Genomic DNA, 22,609 nt, shown 5'->3' with positions numbered 1-22,609 from the left:
AGTATTGATTTAAGGTCCCAGGTACCTATTGTCAACTCAGGCCCGTTCACTTACCTCCTTATTGATTACCCAGCTATTTCACAGGCTACTGAACACAGGGCCTGAGTTGACATTCATACCTGGGACCCAGCGCCTCATCACGGTCCCTTGTTAGGCTGGGGGCATAGAGACACCAGGAAATAAATGGCACATGCACACAGTATTATTTTCCTGGTGCTCAACTGTACAATAGGGACTGACATGCTCAGCAGTTTGGGTGAGCCCCACCTGGCATTCTTGGCCTGTGGAGTAATAACTGCCATAATGGGAAGGTCACAGGGAAGTCTTTGAAATGAATCCTCAACCATGGTCAAGATCACAAAATAAGTACAACACAGCATTCTGTGGAAGATGCAGAGGTTAGTGCCCCTTAAGGACCTTGAGCATCTAGCTGTGCAGGCTCCTCTCACATCTGTCGTTATCTTACTAGGCTGGCCCCACAGCGCCGGATGAATCCTGGAGAATGAGTGTGGACTGTGCCAAGCTCGACCCAATAGCCCCATTGCGGCTGCTAGGCTGGGCACGGTGTCTTTGCTAGAGAAGATTAATACGGTTTCAGGTCCATGCTATGCGGCCACTGATGCAGCAAATGCCTATTTTCTATCCCAGTAAGAACAGAGGATCTGAAACAGTTTGCAATTACATGGACTAGGCCATATACAGTTACAGTTTCCCCAGGCTAATTTAACTCACCCACTGGTTGTCATACTATAATCAGAAGTGATGTGGTCACCTGGACACGGTGGAGAACATAAAACGGATCGATTACATTGACGGTGCCTGCTGACTGGACAGGATGAACAAGAGGCGCCAGCGGCAGGAGGCCTTGGTGAGACAGACACATGTGTCCCACAGGGTAGGAGATAACCTTTATGGAGATTCGTGGACCTGTGAGTTTGGGGGGACCTAGGGGTTGGGGTGAACCAGGACATCCTGTCCAGATTAAAAGACAGATTCTGTGCAGTCACAAAAAACCCACACTTCCCAAATTAGTTCCCCAATTTTATCATTAAAGAGACCCAGGGAGGCTGTGTTAAGCATAGACTGTAATTTTGCAATCCCTAGACTCAAACATGGCCTGGATTGCACATTCACTGGCCTGGTAGCTAAGAGACCAGAGGCCCCACTGGGGCAGCTGCAGAAGCTCTTTGGTCCTCTGACCAGGGTGTTGGTGGACAATCCCACGTGCCGAGCTGGCGCTTTCCCTTGCTCTACTCTGCAGGGCAGTCAAAGCCACCAGCCCACTCTGCGTGCTCTCAGGCTCCGTTTCTGTCAGCCCGTTGCACTGTGCTGGCCACCTGTCTCCCAAGGCCTTCCTTTTAATATGCTCCTCGTGCCAAACAACTGCAGGCGATCATTTTTATGTATGGAATTTTTTTTTTTAGAGAGAGAAACATTGGTTTGTTTTTCCACTTATTTATGCACTCAGGGGTTGATTTCTTTATGCGCCCCGACCAGGTATTGAACCCCTGACCTTGGCATACAGGCACAACTCTCTAACCAACTGAGCTACCCAGCCAGGGCCACCATGTGATAATTTTTAGAAGTTCTTATCACTCCAAGACCTCAGTATTTCATTTTTCACAGGTTCAAATCTAACCAGATCAGGTACCACCTAATCCTAGAGCTGCATCTCTGTGGCTGTTTCCTAAAACGTCTTCTGGACAAAACCTTGAGCAGTCAGGGGCCGGACAGGAAACAGAAAGCACTTGGGTCTCTTAAACGAGAGAACATTTCATTCACAGACTTGGGGCTCACACAAGTGTTGGAAGGAGTCACGTAGCTGGTCAGGGAAGGCAGTTCTGCACTTGGGAAATCGGAAGGTCAGGAATCACAGGAAAGTGCTGGTGATGATCCCAGAAGCTGCGGCCCCACAACCGAAGGCCCGGAAAACTCATCCCGTCTAATGACCACAGTTACCACCCGCGGAAACCAAATATCTGCCTGTTTCCAAAGCAGCAATAGCCTCTGCCTCTCTCCCACCTGGAACTGGAAACGAGCCAGCAAGGGAGCCTGGGAAGTGTAGTCTCCAGAGTTCCAGGCCCTGCGATGCAGAGAAGAGGCAGAGTTGGTGGTGAGAAAATAAGAGAAAAATAATGCTGCTTATGGGTGAGCAAAACCTTCACAAAGTAAATCTGTTACATAGCTGAAGAAATACGCAGGCAGAGGAGAGGTCTACAAGGAAGCACCAAACTGATTACTAGTGGGTACTTTGCTGACCAGTGTGGGCATGATCATAGGCAGACGAGCTTTATTTAATTTGGGGAAAAATTTTTTTATAGTGAGATTGTGTATTCAGTTAAATGAAATCAATTAGGTGGTAAAGGATGGAAAAGTATAAGGTAAAAACTTGACAGGGGTTGGATTAAGAAAACTTTATCTTTTTAAGGATGCAGAGTCTTATGTACATTTATACTCAAAGATTCTGCAGAGGTTGGACACGCACAGAGGGAATGACTGGTGGAACCTGGGGGGAGGGACTCTAGTTCAAGGTGGAGATCAGAGCCATGGGGACTGAGGAAAATCAGGCAAGCTCAGGTGCTGTTGCTGGCAAACTGGGAGGAAAAGATGAAGAAAGGTGAGAAAACCCCAGCTCAATGGCAGTAATTTCTCAGCGGAGCATAAAGCAAAGCTTCCAAATGAGAGTGAATGGGGCAGTGGGCAGTTCTGGCTGTTGTGACTATTTGGAGCGACACTGTCACCTGACCCAGAATCTGCTGAGGATGCTGAAGGGTGCTTCAGGGTTTGCCCATCCCAAATACCTGGGTGGAGTGCTTTAGAGCTGAGAGTTTCAGGCATGGTGCTTCTGAGGATGAGTAACCTCTCCTATGACTTCATTATTAAGAGTGAGCTCTCTGAGCCTCAATATTATCCGTATTTTGGGTCAGATAATTCTTTGTTGTGGGACCTGTCTTGTGCATTGTGGGATGTACAGCAGCATCCCAGCCTCGATCCACTAGATGTCAGTAGCACCCCATACAAACTAGTTTTGATGACCCAAAATATCTCCAGACATTCCCAAATATCTCTTGAGGGAAGAAGCAAAATCTGCTCTGGTTAAGAACCACTGATTTAGAGCTGGAGTTAGTGACCACCTGCCAGGGCTGCTTCTCAGGAAGGTGCAGGCTGGGACTGGTCTGCCCTGTCTGCCTTCGTGGAGGGTGGGAAAGCCTTTGGCATTTGGGCCACATATTCACAGGGGAGCCACGCCCAGACTCTCAGCTGTTTGTACTTCAGGTGCCAACAAGCCTGTATGACAGGTGTTCTCTTAAAGCCAGGAGTTGCCCCATTAGCCGGTCCTTCTCTTAAGTAAGTTCTCAGTGTCGCCACCTTAGGAAGAGGAAAAGAAAATTGTCAACAGTATGTATCATAATTTTCATCAAGTCTTGTCACAAAATATTCCCCTTTCTCTTCTGGAATCTCCCTGTTCACTCACCTCCTCACTTACTGGGCATGTATATTGGCAGCTGGGTACTCAAATATAAAAGCAAGAGTGTGCATTCCCCATCATTGAAGAGCTTGGAGTTAATATAAAGGAAAGGACGTGATAAAGAGTGATAAATGTTAACCGACCCACACACCTTGCAGAGGGAGAATGCTTGGAGGGAGGTGCAGTCGAGGAGGCATGTCCAGGGCGGAGATATTTGCATTAGCTCCTCAAGGAGGCTGAGGTGCTCAGCCAGCCAGCACAGGAAGAGCATTTCGTGCAGGAGAGTGGATTACGCACAACCAGTGAGTCATGACCAACTGTTGTATTTGGAAGCTTTTGAAAAAGTAAATGCAACTGAAATGCAATGAGTAGAGAGATGAAATCAACCAGAGAACAAATTATTACTAATATTATTATTTATTATTTTCCTACATTTTATTATTATCTATGTTCTTAAGGTTCTTTACATCTATTGTATCTGTTTGGTGTGCCATTATATGTATATTTATTTAGATTTAAATATTTTTTCAATTACAGTTGACATACTATTAGTTTTAGGTGTACACCCCAGTGATTATATATTTATATGACATACAAAGTGGTCACCCTGATAAAGCTAGAACCCATCCGACACCATACTTATTTATTACAATATTATTGCCTATATTCCCTGTGCTGTACTTTACATGCCCATGCCTATTCTGAGAGTACCAATTTGTACTTCTCAATCCCTTTGCCCTTTTCACCCATCCCTCCAACCTTCCTTTCATCTGACAAACATCAAAATGTTCTTTGTATCTATGAGCCTGTTTCTGTTCCACTTGTTCATTTTGTTTTTTAGATTCCACATATAAGTGAAATCATATGGTATTGTTTTTTAGATTTTTTTTTTACATATTTCACTCAGCACAATACCCTCTTGGCTGATCCACGTTGTAGCAGATGGCAAGACTGCATTCTGTGTCATGGCCGAGTCGTGTTCCGTTGTACGCGTGCAGCACTTCTCGGTCCATCTATTGATGGATGCTGAAGTTGCTTCCATCTTGTTTGGCTATTGGAAACAGTGCCGCAATGTAAGGATACATTTGTCTTTGACTTAGTGTTTTGGGTTTCTTCAAATAAATACAAAAAAGAAAACTGCTGCGTCCTTCTTTGTATCTTGTTATATAGCCTTTGTTTGTTTGTTTTAAAGATTTTATTTATTTATTTTTAGAGACAGGGGAAGGAAGGGAGAAAGGAAGGGGGAGAAATATGGATGTGTGAGAGAAACATGGATCAGTTGCCTTTCACACACCCCCAGCCCCCTGGCCTACAACCCCGGCATGTGCCCTGACTGGTGATCAAACCTATGACCTTTTGCTTTGCAGGATGATACCCAATCCACTGAGCCACACCACTTAGGGCTCTATCTGTTTATGTCTTTCTAGATTTTCCAATTCATGATTCACTCTAGGAAGGTAATATATTTCTAGGAACGTATCCATGTCTTCTAAGTTATTGAATCTGGTGGCGTGTAGTCTTTCATACTGTTCTAGTATGATCCTTGGTATATCTGTGATGTCTGTGGTAACGTGTCCTTTTTTATTTCTGGCTTTGTTGATGAGTCTTTTCTCCCTGATTGGGAGTATATATATTAAGGAGTGTTATGTCTTCTGCATTTAGTATCCCCTTATTATAAAATGTCCATCTTTGTCTCTTGTTACCCTTGTTATCCTGAAATCTATTTTGTCAGATATAAGTATGGCTACACCTGCTTTTCCGTGGATGCTATTTGCTTGGAGAATCATTTCCCACCCTTTCACTTTGAGTCTTTGTCTTTGTAGTTCAGATGTGTCTTCTGAAGACAGCATATGGAGGGGTTTTGGTTGTTGATTCACTCTGCTACTCTCTGCCTCTTTATTGATAAATTCAGTCCATTTACACTTAAGCTAATTACTGATGTATGAGTATTTCCTGCCGCTGTTTTACATTTTGTTTTCTGGTAGCTCTGTGCATCCACTGGATCTTTTCGTTTGTGTGTCTGGCTGTTGTTTTTGTTTGGTGGTATTCCTATTTCTTCCTCTGTTTCCTCTTTCTTTAAGTTATGTGTCTCAGTTTTGGGGGGGTTTTGTTTGTGGTTACCATTAGGTTTATGAAAAAGAAAGTTTCATATATACAGTAGTCTTTATTTTGACTCTGATCTCCATGTGTTTTGGCAAATTCAGAACTTTACACCCCCTTTTGTTTTTGTTGTCACACATTATCCCTGTTTACACTGTAAGTTTGTTGGTGATCTTACCCATAGTTTTGTGACATTTTGTTTTGTTTTAGAATAACCCCCTGAGTATTTTCTGCAGAGGAGGTCTTCTGGTGATAAATGCTCTCAGCTTCTTTATGAGCTACTGACCTTGGAAAATATCCATCCTTGCTTCTATATGGTTTAAATATTACTACATGAGGAGTCTTTCTCTTCAAATGCCTTAAATACCCCAGAAACCATGTACTAACAAAGCTAAGAATTCCTGATTAGGCTGTGTCCTGCTCAGTGGTCTCATGAACTTCCTGTTAATAAGAGGACCTGAGGTGGTTGTTGAATGTTTTTCATACAAGAAATCTGGCATCCTTTCTGTTTTCTTTAGCTATTCTTTAGAGTGTATTTTCAATGGTTCCAGTTCTTCTAAAGACTTTAACTACACAAAAGCTTTCTCATTCATAGACATTCCTCCCTCACTTAAAATAAAAGGAAGAAGAAAACACACCTGTTCCCACCTGGCCACCTGGGTACAAACTTGCTCTGTGGCTCTGACTACCTCTTTCATGAAAACAGTATCAGCCCGAGTAAAAACGTCATTACCTGCTCAGACTGGGAGTCATGAGTGTTGACCATTTCTCTGTCCCCTCCCAATTAGGCATGGCCCTGTGACTTGCTTTGGTCAATAAAACATAGGAGTGGCATGTGTTACTTGCTGGTGGAAGCTTTATAAGGCAGTGAGAGATTTGTCACACTTTCTTTCCCTTCACCAGAATGACCACCAATTTTCGAGATCATGGTTGTTCTGTCAGCTTGGGTGATGGGATGAAGACAATGAGTATCCACCCCCCCCACGCCCCCACCGCATCACTAGTTAGACACAGTGTGAGCTGGAAATAAGCTTTTGTTTAGTTCCTGAGATTTGGAGATTTGCTTGTTAATGCAGCATACCTTAGCCTATCCTGACTAATATACTCAGGTGAGGTCTGAGCCACATGCCTGCGGGGATTACTGGTCTCCAGTTTACCAGACACCTTGGGAACCTAAGAGGGAGCCTGATCTAATCAGGTGAATGTGCTTAAAAGAAAACTGAGCCCTTCCTGAAGTGATTCTTCTTGCTGGCCTTATAAAGTAAGCAGTCATAGGGAATAAGCCAACATGGCCAAGAACTTTGAACAACCTTGCTATACATTGAATGCTTATGTCCTCCCCTTCCCCAATTCTTGTTAAATTCTAATGCTCACTGTGATAGTATTTGGAAGTGGGGCATTTGGGAGATGACTAGATCATGAGGATGGACCTGTCATGAATGGGATTTGTACCCTTATAAAACAAGCCCTTATCCCTCTGCCATGTGCCACAGCAAGATCAGTCTCCAAGAAGAAGGAAGTGGGCCCTCTCTAGACACTGAACCAACTTGTGCCTTCATCTTGGACTTCCCATGCTCCAGACTGTGAGAGACACATCGATTTTGTTGTACCACTTATTTATACATTCTTTGGATGACTCCTCTAAGTGCACTGACTGTGGATCGAACCCACAGCCCTGGTGCATTTGGACAATGCTCCAACCAACTGGGCTACCCAGCCAAAATTGATTTTTAAAATAACAGTTATAATAGGATCAAAAGTATCAAATAATTGAGAATAAATCTAAAACATATATGCAAGACCTCTATGGGAAATATTTTCAACATTGAGAGTTAATGATAGACTATTAAATAGTTTGAAAAACTCAATTATTATGAATGTCTTTTCTCCACAATTTAGAGTCAATGCAATTCCAATCAAAATCCTTGCTATGTATTTGTAGCGCTTGACCAGTCAATTATAAAAACCATATGAAGCTCTTTCCCACTTTCTTCTTTCTCTTCCCAGACATTTGAGTTCAAAGGCATGGGGACAGAAGCCGGGAGGTGTGGTGTCCCACAGAGCGGTGTTGGAGCCTAATGGAGCAAGGCTGGTGTACATCTGAAAGGCCCCCACTGCACAGTGTTGGAGCTCACATCAGAGCATCCCTGAAAGGTGGACGACATGGGATGAGAAATCAAAGACTGAACAAGGTCAGGAGGCATCCATACTGGGGCAGGAGAACAGCCCAGCTTGGGTTTTCAGAGCCTCATGGGGGTAAATCATCTGCAGAGGAGGTAGCCTGGCACAGGGTGTCTGAGAGAGGATGGGGTGCAGAGGGCATACCCTTGGGAGAAACAGCAGAGGGGACCAATGTGGGGTGCTGCAATCCAAGTGGGAGTGAGGAGGACATGTGCATTGGGGCAGAGACTGGTTACAAACAAGAAGTTTGAACAAATAATCAAAGATACTGATGATGGGAGCCAGCTTACTGTCAGGAAAGAGTTAAAAATGGAAAGGGGAACACTAGAATGAACCATGTGGGATTGGATTGCAAGTATTGGTGACAACTCTGGCTTTTCACTGTATTTGGACACAAAACTACAGATGAATGCTTGCATGTCTGTATGTATACCCATGTACACACACGTTATTCTCTGCTGCTCACTGAGGGAGCCTATGAGCTAATGCTAACCCCAGTACAATAGGCTCGCCTACCATGACCAGTGCCTGGATCTTGATTTCTAAATAGCACTCTCCCCTCAAAGAAATCAGGGCTTTTATTCCAGAGTTGGGGCAGAGAACTACAGGATGAACTTGGAACATCTTATTGTCCAGACAGTAGGGAAGAATAATGGGGACAGGTTAAAGAGACATGAAGTCAGCTTGTAATGGCTATCATTGGCCAAATCTGGGGGAAATTAAGCACCAAAATCCTCCATCTCCTTCATTTGTTTGTTTGGTTTGGCTTTATGTATTTATTAATGTAGAAGGAATGACAGAATAAGAATATCATCATTTGACAACCAACATAATAATTGATTCAAGCAAGAATCACCAGTAGATGCTAAATGTAGTGGGTGAAATTTTGAAGAGTAACCAAATGTTGAGTTGGCCAAAAAGTTCCTCCACGCAAGATATTCGTAAAATATAAAGGGTAAATAGTAATTTTACTGTGGACAAACCTAGCAGACACTTCTTAACCACATGACCAAAGCCAACATTGCCAGTAAAGGAACCGAACGTGTGCCTCCAGAATTGCCATCCTGCGAAGAACTCAGCATCACTTGTGTGACATTCATGACCAAATGGCATGACTGGCCCATAGTCTTCAAAACATAAATGCAATTGATAGGGGAATTCAAGAGTTGAACGATTTTAGCTTTACTTAGGTGATAAGCTTAAGTGATCAACGCATGTGGAAAACTGTTGTGCCAGGAACTGGAATGCTTGACCTACCTGACTCCAGGTCGACAAGCAGTGCAACGTTTGTCCCAGGGGTTCTGCAGGGGATGGGGATGGTATCTGAGCGATTCTGCTCCAGGCAGAGAATGACCATAACGCAGATGAAGAATTGGTCATCAGTAGATGAAGAAATACTAGGAAGATTGCTGCCACTCTTATCTGATTAACCTTTTTCCTAATCCCTTACCTACCCACTTCTTATCCTTATAAAAAGGTCATCGTGAGATGAGATGTTAAGATGGTTTTCAGGGTGTAGAAAGGGCCATCTTCTCAGATGGCTGGCATCTGAATAAAGGGTCCATAAAGATTCAATCCTTGTCTCTACTTATTGGTTCTGGTAGTGACAGGCAGCATGAATGCCAACTTTTCTGGTTTCTTCGTGAACAGCACAGGAAGCCTAAAGTACTGTCCCAGATTGAAGGAGAGACTCAGGAAACAGCACAACTGGGTACAACACATCATCTTAGATTTTCTTTGACTATAAAGGATATTGTTGAGGCAACAGGAAAAATCTGAATAATGTCCAAGCTAAATATTAATACTGAACCAATTTTAACTTCCTGATTTTGATAATTATACCATGGTTCTTTTTTCTTAAGAAATACACACTAAAGTATTTAGGAATAAAGAGGTATCATGTCTGCAATTTACAAATGGTTAATATATTATATATGATGCATTATGTATCATATATTATATTATATATGGTAAGTTTTATGGTACCATAACAGTTGTAATGCATCCAAACACCGATGGTAGCCATAGCTGCAGATATCAAAATGCTGTCTAAATCTTTAGAACCAAATATATAAAACTGAAAAATACAAAAAGCTATCAATTAATACCACTAAAGTATGAATGACCACCTGGTTGTTTGGGTGTTGTTTAAATAGCTAGTATTTGGTCAGTTTGAGTATGTAAAACTCAGTAGTGCTGGCTTTTATTTACAAAATATGTTTAAAACTTAGATGCCAAGAAACAGTTTAAAATACTTTAGAAATTTTCATCATACACATATGATCCAAAAATGTTTTTCTTTAATAAAGATTTCACATATCATGGGTTTAGTGGAAAATAATTAAAATATTATGTAAACAGTCCAGTACATAATTACTATTTATATTTCAGATCATATAATTTTTCTGCAAAATCTGTGCATATTCTCGTGATGTTTTCAAAAGAAGATCTTGAGATGAATTTGCTTGATCAGTTGATGCCACAGGGTAAGCTCTACAGGCTTCAGTGTCAAATTCAGCAGCATCTGGAAAGAAAAAGGTAGAATTATATTCTTTACCTAAAGCACAAACAGGTGGAAGTGTGAAGAAGAATGAAAACGTCTATGCGCGACTACCACACACACACACACACACACACACACACACACACACACACACACACACACAAGACGACTATGGAATGCAGTCTGCCCATGGCTGCACACTGACTGAACTGCTGGTGTGGCTGCATTTCAGAGCTCCTGGTTTTCTCCTTCCTCGCTCATTTCTTCAACAGCCATGCGCTAAGGGAGCATGACAAGCACTGGAGTTGCAGGGTGAATATGACACTGTCCACCCCTGGACAATCATACACGTAAAAGATGAACAGGCAGTTTGCACTCAGCGTCACACATACAATGACAAATATTAACAGGGCACTACTGGAGCACACAGAAGGGACATCCCAGTTTTGTGTCAGTCCTGTCAGCTCTTCGATGGAGGTGATACATATGTAAGTTGGTACCTGAAGGACAAGGAAAGAATATGCCAGACAGACAATGAAGCAGAGGCCCAGACGAGAGGTGAGGAAGAACACTTGTGGAATTAGAAGTAGTCTAGTTTGGCTAGATACTAGAGCAAAGGAATCTGGAGTTTTTCCTGAGGGTCAAAGGTAAACCAATGACAAAGTCAACGACTGGAGAATTAAATGTTGCCCCTCAGTGGCTGCTATATGAACTGTCACTGCTTGACTGAGTATTACTAGGTGAGCCAGGCTATTTGGCCTGACATCACCAGCAAAAACATGAGAAGTGGATGAAGCCCAGTTTTCTGACTGGACTTTCAGTGTGCAGGCTGACAGGTCCACAGGCATGGTGGAGGAAAGAAAGGGGAGAGCCAGGAATGAAAAGAGATACATGGACACAGGAGATTTTTAAAAAGCTATGGAGCATGAGGAATAAATGCAAGTAAGTGTATTCTTCCTTATGAATGTTTATGCATTCACATTTTTATTCCCTGTGAATAAGAAAGTATATACAGTACCTGTTACTCAAACATGTAAATGGATGCTGTTTACCATTCAGATTTCAGAAATCAATGATACCAAATGTAATGAATATGGCAACATACCTTCTTTCAGCTCTCTAGTTAGAGTTTTTTCAAACTCCTGCTGCATCTGAAATAAGTCAAATATTATATATAGTATTGAAGTTAAACAAGAGACATTATCATAGGAATGACATATAGCTTATGAAATGTATCCTTTAAATAATTTTAACTTTTATTTATTTTTAAGAGATTTCATTTATTTATTTTTAGACATAGGGGAAAGGAGAGAGAAAGAGAAGGAGAGAAAATGTGAGAGAGAAACATCACTCAGTTGCCTCTTGCACGTGCCCTGACCGGGGATGGAACTCACTACCCTGGCATGTGCCCTCACTAGAAATTGAACCAGTGAACTTTTTCAGTTTGTTGGATGACACCCAACCAACTGAGCCACACTGGTCAAAGCTATATAATAATTTTAGAGACTAGACCTAACTTGGGGATTGTGTAAATAAATAAATAAATAATCACATAAAATCAATTCCCACTAACTTTTGGATAATAGAGAACATAGATATGTAAATGCCACTTAGATAAATCTGATAAAAAGTCCAATTGATATTGGTCTATTGAATAAACAGGACTTCAGAAAAGTGATGTTTGACCTTACTGGTATAAAGAAGTTTAAAGAAGTCAAGTCATATTTTACATGGTGTTGGGAACCGCCCTGCCTGGTGTCAGAAGCTGCAACCCCCATGGCTAAGGCTGAGTCAGAGACCTTGGGACCATAAGCCACTAAGGAAACAAAGCTTATCTCCCTGGCAGGGGCGCTGCCTCTGCCTACTTTACTTTACACTGCTTGGCCCTGAGCTTGACCAGTTAGCCAATGACAGGTAAGATTCCTCAAGGGAGGGTCGACCTAAGACAGGCATGGTCACTAAAAAGGCCCACAGGGAAGGACTCGGGGGGCTATAGAAAAAGGGGGTGATGCACCCTTACCCCTCGTCTTTGACATAGCCTGAGTCCTCATTCTGCCTGCAAGAAGTCTCCTAATCTCTTGGCTGCCTTACTTCCCCTGCCTGACTTAAGCCTGAAACAATGACAGAGGGCGGTGCAGTCCTGTGCTGGAAATGGTGGACTCCCCAGGGAGATCAGGCCTGAGAAAGAATGCATAAAATCCTGTGAAACCTGCTTTGTTTATACCTTCAGCTTAAATGATAAGGATCCAAGCCTGAAATGAGTTTGTTTGCCAAAGTCTTATAGCCCTTTAACTAACTGACCCTGACTCAGAATAAGCCCTCAGAGTTCTTTATATGTTATCTATTGTTTGATCCTTACTGCCTAACAACAATTGATGAGCTTTACCTATATTCCTGTGCAAAATGAATCCAATAAAAGCCCATGGAGGAAAAGGCTCTTGGCCCTTCTCCTTTGAGAGATCAGCCACCTCTCCTCCCCAAGCAGATCATGTCTTGGTAGACTTATTCTCATCCGCGGCAGATGGGGGGCTCTGCAGTAAAGCTCCCCTACAACATGGAATGCATTACTTTGCAATTGTTAGAAAAACTGCCCTTTATAAAAGTTTAATCAGGGACTTCTGGTCAAGATGGCAATGGAGGTAAATACAGCTCACATCCTCCCACAACCACATCAAAATTACCACTAAGTTACAAAACAACCATCACTCAGAACCACCTGAAATCTAGCTGAATGGAAGTCCTACAACGAGGGTTTAAAGAAGCCACACTGAGACTGGAAGGAGGGGCAGAGATGCAGAATGGGCTGGTTCCACACCCATGTACGGTGGATAAGTATCAGGAGGGATATCTTGGCTGCAGATATCCTGACAAGTGAGGGGTCCCAGCCCCATAACAGATCCCCAGGGTTCCAGTGCCAGGAAGAGAAGTTCCCATAACTTCTGACAGTGAAAAGCAGTGGCTTTTTCACTGATTGAGGCTGAGTGAGGCAGAGGACTTCTGCAGTCTTAAACATTCCTCTTAAAGGGCCACACACAGACTTCTTGGACTCACTCCCTTTGAGCTTCAGTACTGGGGCAGCAGCTCAAAAAGCAAAAGAGATATCCAGGGGGGAACTGAATTGTCTGGCATCTGGGTGTGAGTTGGGGGTGGGGGCAGTTTTCTGCCAGACAGAAGTGCTAGCAGAGGCCATTGCTCCTTTTCTGAGACCCTGACCCACTACAGCGCAGGTAGGTGGGCACCGTATCTGAGTCTCTATCAATCAGTCAGACTCACAGCATTTGCCCTGCCCTGGTGATTCCCTGAGACCCCATCACACCCAACCAGTGGGCCCACCTAAGTTGTTTCTAGTAGCTTTTTTATGCAAATGGCCTATCTTGCTCATGTTTTAGACTTTTCCAGAATATCTCAAACAAGTAGCATCCAGCCTTAGCATGCCCCATAGCTCTCGCTAAGTGGCCCTAACCTAGCACTAGTGGCAGCTGGCCTTGGTTTGCGTTTTGTACTCACCTGACCACTTCCAAGCCCAACGTAAGTAGCAGCCATCTGCAGATCAATTTGTAGCTCATGCCAGTTGGCCCTGGGCAGAACACAGGTGGCAGCTGACCTTAGCCTGCACCTTCCCGGAGGCCCCAGAGCTAGCACACCCACTGAAAAGCTCCAGATCACATTGAAGCACCATCCAGCCATTCCACAAGTGACACACTCAAGGGGCAGACTCAGCTGGCACCACACCCCAGTTAAGTAGGTCCTGCTCTGTGGGGTGGACCCCTGCACAGCTGATCCTCCACAGTGGTCAGTGGTCACAGCCTGTCCTTGTAGCCAAATGGCCTGGGGGTAAATCTGTCCCATTGATGTACCAACAAAAAATCAAGGCTCAACTATAAAAGGAGGGTGTGTACAGCCCACACAGGGGCACACCTGGAGTGCCAGCTAAGTTTGTGTGAGTGGGGAGGTTGTGCCACTGGACCCTACGGAACACCTACTATACAAGGCTACTCTACCAAGCCTGGGAGACATAGTAGCTCTACTAATACACAGAAACAAACACAGGGAGGCTGCCAAAATGAGGAGACAAAGAAACACGGCCCAAATGAAAGAATAGAACAAAACTCCAGAAAAAGAACTAAACAAATGAGACAAGCAACTTACTAGATGCAGGGCTCAATCACTGGTTATAAGGATGCTCAGTGAACTCAGTGAGAACTATAACAGCATAGAAAAGCACATGGAAACCATAAAAAAGAAACAGACATAGATGAAGGATACACTAACTGAAATGAAGAAAAATTTGCGGAGATTCAACAGGACAGTAGATTAAGCCAAGAATCAAATCAGCGATTTGGAATATAAGAAAGCAAAACAACACAATCGGAACAGTTCTCCAAGGACAAGGCTGACCCTGCAGTCCCAGCAACACAGTTGCGGTGGAGGAGTGGGGGTGCAGCCCCCATCCCACAGCCCAGCAGCACTGCCTCCCTCCCCAATCCAGACCCGCCCCAGGTGCAGCAGTCTCCCACCACCCACCACAGACCAGGTGCAGCAGCAGAGACAGGGCTCAGCCGCCAGGCCACAGCGCAGCACTGCCACTGACCACAGGGATCCAGGTATCACCTCAGTGGGCTCACAGACTGGCTCCCCTCAATGGCCACATCCCTCTGCCATGGTGGTGGTGCCCCAAGACCCAGACGATGGGATACAGCACCGCCACCCACCACGCTGGTCACCCAGGACGCCACTCCCACGTGTCCAAGGCTAGGTCTCCCACACCTGGACTTTCCTTCTGCCCTCAGGCTTGAGTAGGGGCAGTAGGAAAAAACCAAAACTATGCTATAGCACCATCTACTGGAAAACAAAAGAAAGAACTCTAATTATCAACCTGCTGAATTGTGAGAAGCAAAACGTTCTTAAAGGGAAAAGTGTTTGCTACTTCAAACGCGACAGCAGAGGGACGACTGGGCAAGCAGCCTGGACCGCCATGGGAACAGTAGCACAGAAAGAAAAGGACAATTCTCCGGAAAGAAACTCAAAGCAGCAAAAACTCATGATGTAAATCATGGAGAAATCAAAATAGCAGTCATGAAGAAACTCCACAAGATACAAGAAAACCCAAAAGGCAGATCAGTGAGCTCAGAAATAAAATTAATGAAAGGAGTAATTTATCAAAGAGACGAAAACTATAAAAACAAACTAATTCTGGGGCTGAAGAACTCAATAAATAAGATAAAGAATGGACATTTTAATAACAATGATATACAATGAAAATTAGTTGCTATTTCAAGACTCCCTATCATTGCCATCTTAGTCATCAGTAATTCGAGTGCTGGCAACATATACAGACACGAGTGAACTTCACTTAAAAAATCAAATAGTAAAAATATAAATTTAAAATATTAAAAATTCAAATATTTGCCTAATTTAACAATTTAGAAAATGGATAATTCCTCAGCAGGACACTGTATAAAGATTGAAATTAAAATACTGTTAGTAAAATAGCAATTAAGAATTTTCTCTCATGTGACAAGATGACAAAAATTTTCACTGAAAAACAGAAATTAATTCTTTTAGTGTTACGAGATTATTTAATTCATAAAAGGGATTTATCTCAGTTTCATTTAAATAACAAAAATCCACATATGGTTAAGTGCTTGGATGTCAATCACTCACTTATGCTCAGGGGTGGGAAATCGGGGTGCAGCAAAACTTTAAAATCGTTATGAAGCATCACCAAACTGAAACCCATTAGAAAATAAGCCAAAGCATCTCCAAGTATACCACTGGTTATTAGGTAATAATATTTAATTTCCAAAACTGAAATGATATGTAGCTTGTCAAAAAATTTAAAATGCATCAGTTTAGTTACATTTGTTGGGTAAAGTTAATAATGATAGGCATCTCTTTAAAATGAGAGATCTGGGGACTTAAAAAGACTGTAAAATTTGTGTCTTCTTTCTATATTAGCACAAATATTAAGCTTTTATTTAGTGTGCATTAGCCATTTAAACAACTTGGAATTCCACCAAATTAAACACTAAAATTATATCAGAAATCTGAAGCCCAAGAGCAAAAGATAATATAACTAACCTTGATCAAGTAAGTCTCCATGCTCTTCCTTGAAGTCTGTGGCCTTGAGGTAGGAATCACAAAGTTTCCTCTTGGAGTAACATCTCCATAGAATACCAAACTACTATTTCCAACACAAGGCATCTCCAGGCCTGGCTTTGGATGAAGAGTGCTGAGTAAAGATCTGTTCTGCTGTTTCTGCAGGAGAAGGTCAGTGCTGAGCTCTGCTAGCCTCTCGTTAGTCCTGTGAAGATCGTAACAACAAATGCTTAGTATTTCATTTTTCGCTAAGTGACTTGCATTTTTTAAGTTGCCTGAATAGAAAATGGAATTTCCCATTGAACAGCATTTTAACACTGATAATGTGTCAGAGCAGGCCTATAGATACAGGTATAGGTTTTAAATTGTTCTAAAGAAGTACATGTGATTCTGGGGGTGGGGAGGTTCCTGACCATGGAGTAATTCACAGCAGGGAGGGGAGAGGAATGGCTCTCAGTGATGCATGCAGCTTAGCAGGTAATACTTGCTGCCTTCTGGAAAGGAGGGACGTACTACAAGATTCTTGAGGATGCTCTTGGACATATTTAGTAAACCAGTTTAGAGATTAAAAAAAAATCCTTCATAGACACTGTCAAGCATTTGCTTTCACTACCCTGGTACAATACACTCATTACCTTGGAGATTTTAACCACTTGGCACGAGGCTTAATTTAGAGCAACAACCTCTAAGGGAACAAGACAGCCTAGCTGGTGATCAAAATGAACTGAGACAGCGCCAGAGGCAATTACCAAGGCACCAGAGGTGGGATCTGCCCTTTCTGTCTTCCACACACCCCCTCCACAGACCATCTGATTATTTTTACGTAACTTTGTCAATTATACTGCCCTTCACTCTTAGTCTAATCTTTCCCTATTCAACATTTATGCCTTTATGCAGAGAAGATAGTTTGTCTCAAGGCGCCCTCTGATGGTGATAACAAAGATCACAAGAAAGTAAATGTACCAAGTGCCAGAATGTGCGCAGTATTCAACCCTTTGGTTGTAAGCTGTTATCTTCCAAAAAAATAATTAAACTCGTTAATATTTCTATTTTAGGGAATTGCAACAGGCACTTTTATAATAAAAACCGCTGTCTAAATCATAAAGCTTCAAAAACACTTAGCTTAAAGACTAGTAGATCAGGTTAACTATATGAAAACGGGGGGAAAAAATAAAGTCATGTAAAACCAAAACCAGTGGTGAGATGCAAACTGTCCTGGACGAACTCTTGAAAGATAAGTTCATTTACTATTATCATTTCCAAAATGACACTACCTACTTAGCTTCCACTTCCTACTCATCCCATGAACCTGGTTCAATAAAAATTCTTTCGAAATGAATTAATGTGGTAAATTTGTTTTCTCTGATTCTGTGTTTTGACTTACTTGTTTAGTATATTTGCTAATGACTTTCTACTTTCTATTTCTTCCAGGTAGAGTTGCTTATATTTTTCCAAATTTATTTCTTTAGAATTTTGAGAAATTTTTATTTTGGAGAGTTCAGATTCCAGATCTTTAATTCTGAGTTCCAACTGACTTCTTATTGAAGCATTATGATGCTCTCTTAACTGCTCCAGATTTTCTTGAGATGCTGCTTGTGTCTAAAGCAAATAAGCAGAATACATTTTTAAAATAAGTATAATCTGCACAATCACATTTGTTTTCCTTAGTTATGAGTCAATTCAGAAAGTAACTTTAAACACAAGTTTAAAATATTTATTAGCAATGTAAACTGAATTATAAATTATAAAAATAAACATGTCTTTCTTTTATTAGTGCTCATGCATTCTGATAATTCAAAGAATAGAAGAATTTAAAATTAAAAAAATTGAGTAATATAAATAAATAATGGTATAATTTTAAAGTCACAATTTATTTAGTTTTATTCCTAATATACTTGTTTTATACCAACTGTTTTTAAAATAAAATGATCCTCTAGAAAGAATATTCTGAAAGATCAATTCAGTGATAATAGTGATGGAAACTGGAAATACTGAAAGGGAGAAACATTCTACCTTCCTTCCTGAAATTTACAAAACTGCTATTAAGTAGAGGAAAGATATACAACATATATTTCCAAAATGTAATCTGCAGTGAAATGAATTAAAGATCAATGCATTAACCTGTAAAAATAGATTGACTTCTTCTAATTTTTCTTCTATATCCTGTCTTGCTCTTTCTTCAATCTTCCGTTTATACTGTTCTAATTCACTGAATTCTACCATATTCATTTCCATATGTGTTTTGAGGTTTATTCCTTCTTGTTTCCACTTCTTCTTTTCATTCTTTAGTTTTTCACATTTTTTTTGTAATGCTTTCACAGATAATAACTCCTGTTGAAGACATTTATTTTTTTCATCCAGACGTTGACATTTTGAAGATGCAGTTTCCAGCTTTGCTGTAAGATCATCGTTCTGTATGAATAAAATAATAGTTTGGTTATGAAGGTGCAGACTGAGGACAGTCTAACTCAACACAAGTATCAGATTTTGAAATAAATTCAGTTGCAATAAAATGTTATTGGCTCTGTAGTAGAGACTTATAATGTGAAATTTTGAATTACTCAGAATCAAGAACAAAGTTGAAAAGACCAGGAATCACAAAAAATATATATAATGTCAGTCTTTGCCACATAATGTCTACACTTGATTTTTACTTTTTTCTAAGACTGTTTTCATGTCTTCCTCTACAAAAATGACTGCAAGTCACCTTTAAGCAGAAGGTTTCTTACATCTTTCCCAATATTAATTTTCCACAACTTTTAAAGGAGTTTTAGGGATATCATGTTGAGTTATTTAGGCCTAAGTCAATAAATGCCTCCCAAGATAAGACTTCAAAAATAATAGTCTAATTAATGCATCTTATAAATATAGATTCTAATGCCATACACCTTTAATGAACTACAAATGTTTAATGCTAATTTGAATTGCATTCCAAGAAGAAATGATTTCCAGGGTTAAGGAGAAATCCTATCTTCCACTGTAAAAGTTTAGTGAGATGTTATACATTTTTTAAAACAACAACAACAAAAGGCTTAATTCAGTAGTGCTATCTTGTAATTCTTTGTTACTTCCCACAAAATAAGAGAACATACTAAACAAAAACTTGCTGGAAATTCCATCATACTGACTTGAGAAATATTGGGTTGGTTGGAAAGTCCATTTATTTTTTCACATAAAAGAAAAGACATAAAATAAAAATATGAGTAGTTTTCATTTTCACCAATAACTTTATTGATTTGAATATTGAGTATGTTGGATATCTCCCACATGGTATATAACATTGATTGTTCTCAATGTCTCGATTTGACTGCTATCAACTTCAGCTGGTCTACCTGACCGTGGAGCACCGTCCAGAGAGAAATGTCCAGCATCAAAGTTCGCAAACCACTTTTGACATGTACGATCAGTCACAACACCTTCTCCATACACTGCACAAATCTTTTTTGTGTGTTTGTTGCGTTTTCACCCTTCTTGAAATAAGAGCATAATATGCTGAAAATGTTGCATGTTTTCTTCCATCTTCAATATTAAAATGGCTACACGTCACCAATTTTGATGTTTTTTAAAGAATGCATGCTGATATGGCGGCTGTCACAATACAATCTAACAAAACTATTTTGAATGAAGTTCAAGACAACTAAGCGCTACTAGAGCCATCTTATGGAAAAAAACAAATAAACTTTTTGGTTAACCCTATACTACTTTCCTTTATTTGGTAAGACAAAGTGAGTGACAATGGAGTTTTTAAGACATGTCTACAAATTCTCTGGCGCACCTCCCATGAAACAGGTGCTGGCCTTAGTTAAGTAACAGTTCCTGGTGAATGGAATATGGTGGAACTGCTGTGTGACGTCCATGTCTGGGTGATACAGCTTCCATCTGACTTTCTCTCTCCAGGAAGGCTCACCCTGAGAACCCAGCCATGCTGTCAGGAATGCAGCAGCCCAGGCCACAGAGTCAGGCCTCATACAGGTGTTCCAGCTGGGCCGGCCCCAGCTGCCATCCCAGCCAAAAGCCTGCTGCAATTGACAAACTTATGAATGAACAAGATGATTCTAGTTCCCAGGTTCAAGTCATCCCAGCTGAGGGCAAGTGGTAAAGAAATGAGCTGGCCTCACTGAGCCTGGTATAACTGAAGGTTTGTGAACAAGATAAACGCTGTTTTGAGCCAGTAGGTTTGGAAGTGGTTTATTAAGCAGCAATAAATAACTGGCACAGATACTGATTTTAAAAATAGAGTGCTGCCACTAAAAAAAAAAACCAAACAAAACACCCCGCTACAAAAATCCATGCACATGTAGGAGTGCCTTGAAACAGGAGGTAGGGGGAACCTGAAATAATGTGCAGAAGCATGAAAATGAAAACCAAAAGGGCCTCCTAGAGATGGTTAGTGGAGGCCTAATGGCCCCTGAAGAGGCTGCCAGCAAGGGCTGCCAGGCCAGTGAACAAAAGTCCCCTGAAACATGGATGAAAGGGGACTGTTGCTATGAAAGTGCTGAAAGTAAAATCAATGCAGAAGACACACTAAAAAAGACAACTAAATATAACAGAACCAGGACTTATTGTTTTCAAATAGCCATTTCTTATTGATGACTCCTCCCACATGTCCGAATGTCAAATCATGCTAAAATAAAGAAAAGGCTTCAGGGCTAAGATCAAATCCAGGTGCTCCCAGGAAAACATGGTCTAAGGATGAAGCCAAGACGGGAAACCCTTAACACCTCAGAAAGATTTCGGGTGGTTTCTCAAATTCCTTTAAGGATTGTGGGGTCCTTAACACTGTCTTACAATAGGTCCAGGAAGTCCGAGGTGAAGATCTTTCCCAAAACAATTTGTGAGAGTGGTTTTCCAATGGCATGAACCCCAATAAAGTTCACAGGAAACTCAAAGCTTCTAAAAGAACTGTAGAAGCAGAAACCCTGCTTGCTCGCTTGTTGTAAAGGAGAGCAAGACAGGACACAATAAAAAGAGGCCTGTGGATCGCAGATGTTCTACAGGGAGGAAGCAGGCAGAGAAAGGAGCTGTAAGCTCAGGCCATTCCTTCTTCTTCTTTTTTTTTTTTTTTGATTTTTTTTATTGTTATTGTTATAATTGTCTGCATTTCTCCCCATCCCTCCACCCCACCCCAGCCAATAACACCTTCCTTCCCCACCTCTACCCTCCCCCTTTTGTCCTTGTGTCCTTTATAGTAGCTCCTGTAAACCCCTCTCCCCACTCCCCTCTGGCTATTGTTACATTGTTCTTAATTTCAATGTCTCTGGTTATATTTTGTTTGCTTTTTTCTTTTGTTGATTATGTTCCAGTTAAAGGTGAGATCATATGGTATTTGTCCCTCACCGCCTGGCTTATTTCACTTAGCATAATGCTCTCCAAAAAAACTATGGTACATTTACACAATGGAATTGTACGCAGCAGAGAGAAAGAAGGAGCTTATACCCTTTGCAACAGCATGGATGGAACTGGAGAGCATTATGCACAGGCCATTTCTGATGAAAAGGACAGAACAGGGAACTCAGAGGGAGCAGCCAAGGGCTGTGGAGAAGCAGTCCATGGTTAGGGTTAAGATTACACCACAATCTTTCTCCATAGCACACAAATTGACTTTAAAATTTTGAAACTTCAAAAGGAGACAGTCCAGATTTTTACTGGGTGGGGTGACTAACTTACTCCCCTTGAGAGCAGTGCCACTGAGTAGAGCAAAACCTGCAAATAAAATCCATGATGGTGATGCTTTCACCTGTTTTCAAGCTTTTTAAAAACCTGAATATTGGGGTGACATTGGTTCACAAACCATACAGGTTTCAAGTGTACATTCAATAAAATACCATCTACACACTGCACTGTGTGCCATTGCCCCAAAGTCTCTCTTCGGCCCCATTTCCCTTCTGTTACCTACCCCCACCTATCTCCATCCTCCTTTCCCTCTGGATATTGTCACACTGTATTCAGTGTCTATGTGTTTATATATATAGTTACAATTTTTTCTTAATCCCTTCACCTTCTTTCACCCAGTCCCCCAACCCTACTCCCTTCTGACAGTCTGTTCTCGGTACCTATACTTCTGTTTCTACTTTGTCACTTTATTATGTTCATTACATTCCACATGTAAGTGAGATCACATGGCATTTGTCTTTCCCCACTGGCTCATTTCACTTAGCATAATAATCTCCCGGTCTATCTATGCTGTCAAAAAAGGTAAGATTTCCTTCTTTTTCACGGTCAAGTAGTATTCCATCATGTACATGTACTACAGATTT

General features: G+C 41.4%; 1 protein-coding gene across 4 annotated transcripts in view; it reads right to left on the bottom strand.

The window, feature by feature from the left end:
- Nucleotides 1–10,036: 10,036 nt before the first annotated feature.
- Nucleotides 10,037–22,609, bottom strand: part of LOC112321614 (ankyrin repeat domain-containing protein 26) — a 117,941-nt gene continuing 105,368 nt past the window's right edge. For all 4 annotated transcript variants that reach the window (XM_053922474.1, XM_053922475.1, XM_053922476.1 and 1 more), the window contains 5 exons: nucleotides 18,474–18,764; nucleotides 17,737–17,951; nucleotides 16,335–16,557; nucleotides 11,359–11,404; nucleotides 10,037–10,274 (listed from right to left, as the gene is read on the bottom strand). In XM_053922474.1, the coding sequence (XP_053778449.1) occupies nucleotides 10,138–10,274; nucleotides 11,359–11,404; nucleotides 16,335–16,557; nucleotides 17,737–17,951; nucleotides 18,474–18,764 (912 nt within the window). In that variant the 3' untranslated portion in view covers nucleotides 10,037–10,137. The remainder of the gene's footprint in view (nucleotides 10,275–11,358; nucleotides 11,405–16,334; nucleotides 16,558–17,736; nucleotides 17,952–18,473; nucleotides 18,765–22,609) is intronic.

Source organism: Desmodus rotundus, chromosome 4 (genome assembly GCF_022682495.2).
Source record: "Desmodus rotundus isolate HL8 chromosome 4, HLdesRot8A.1, whole genome shotgun sequence".
Lineage (NCBI taxonomy): Eukaryota > Metazoa > Chordata > Mammalia > Chiroptera > Phyllostomidae > Desmodus > Desmodus rotundus.
The sequence above is the reverse complement of the archived record's forward strand: the minus strand, read 5'-3'. Positions and strand labels throughout refer to the sequence as shown.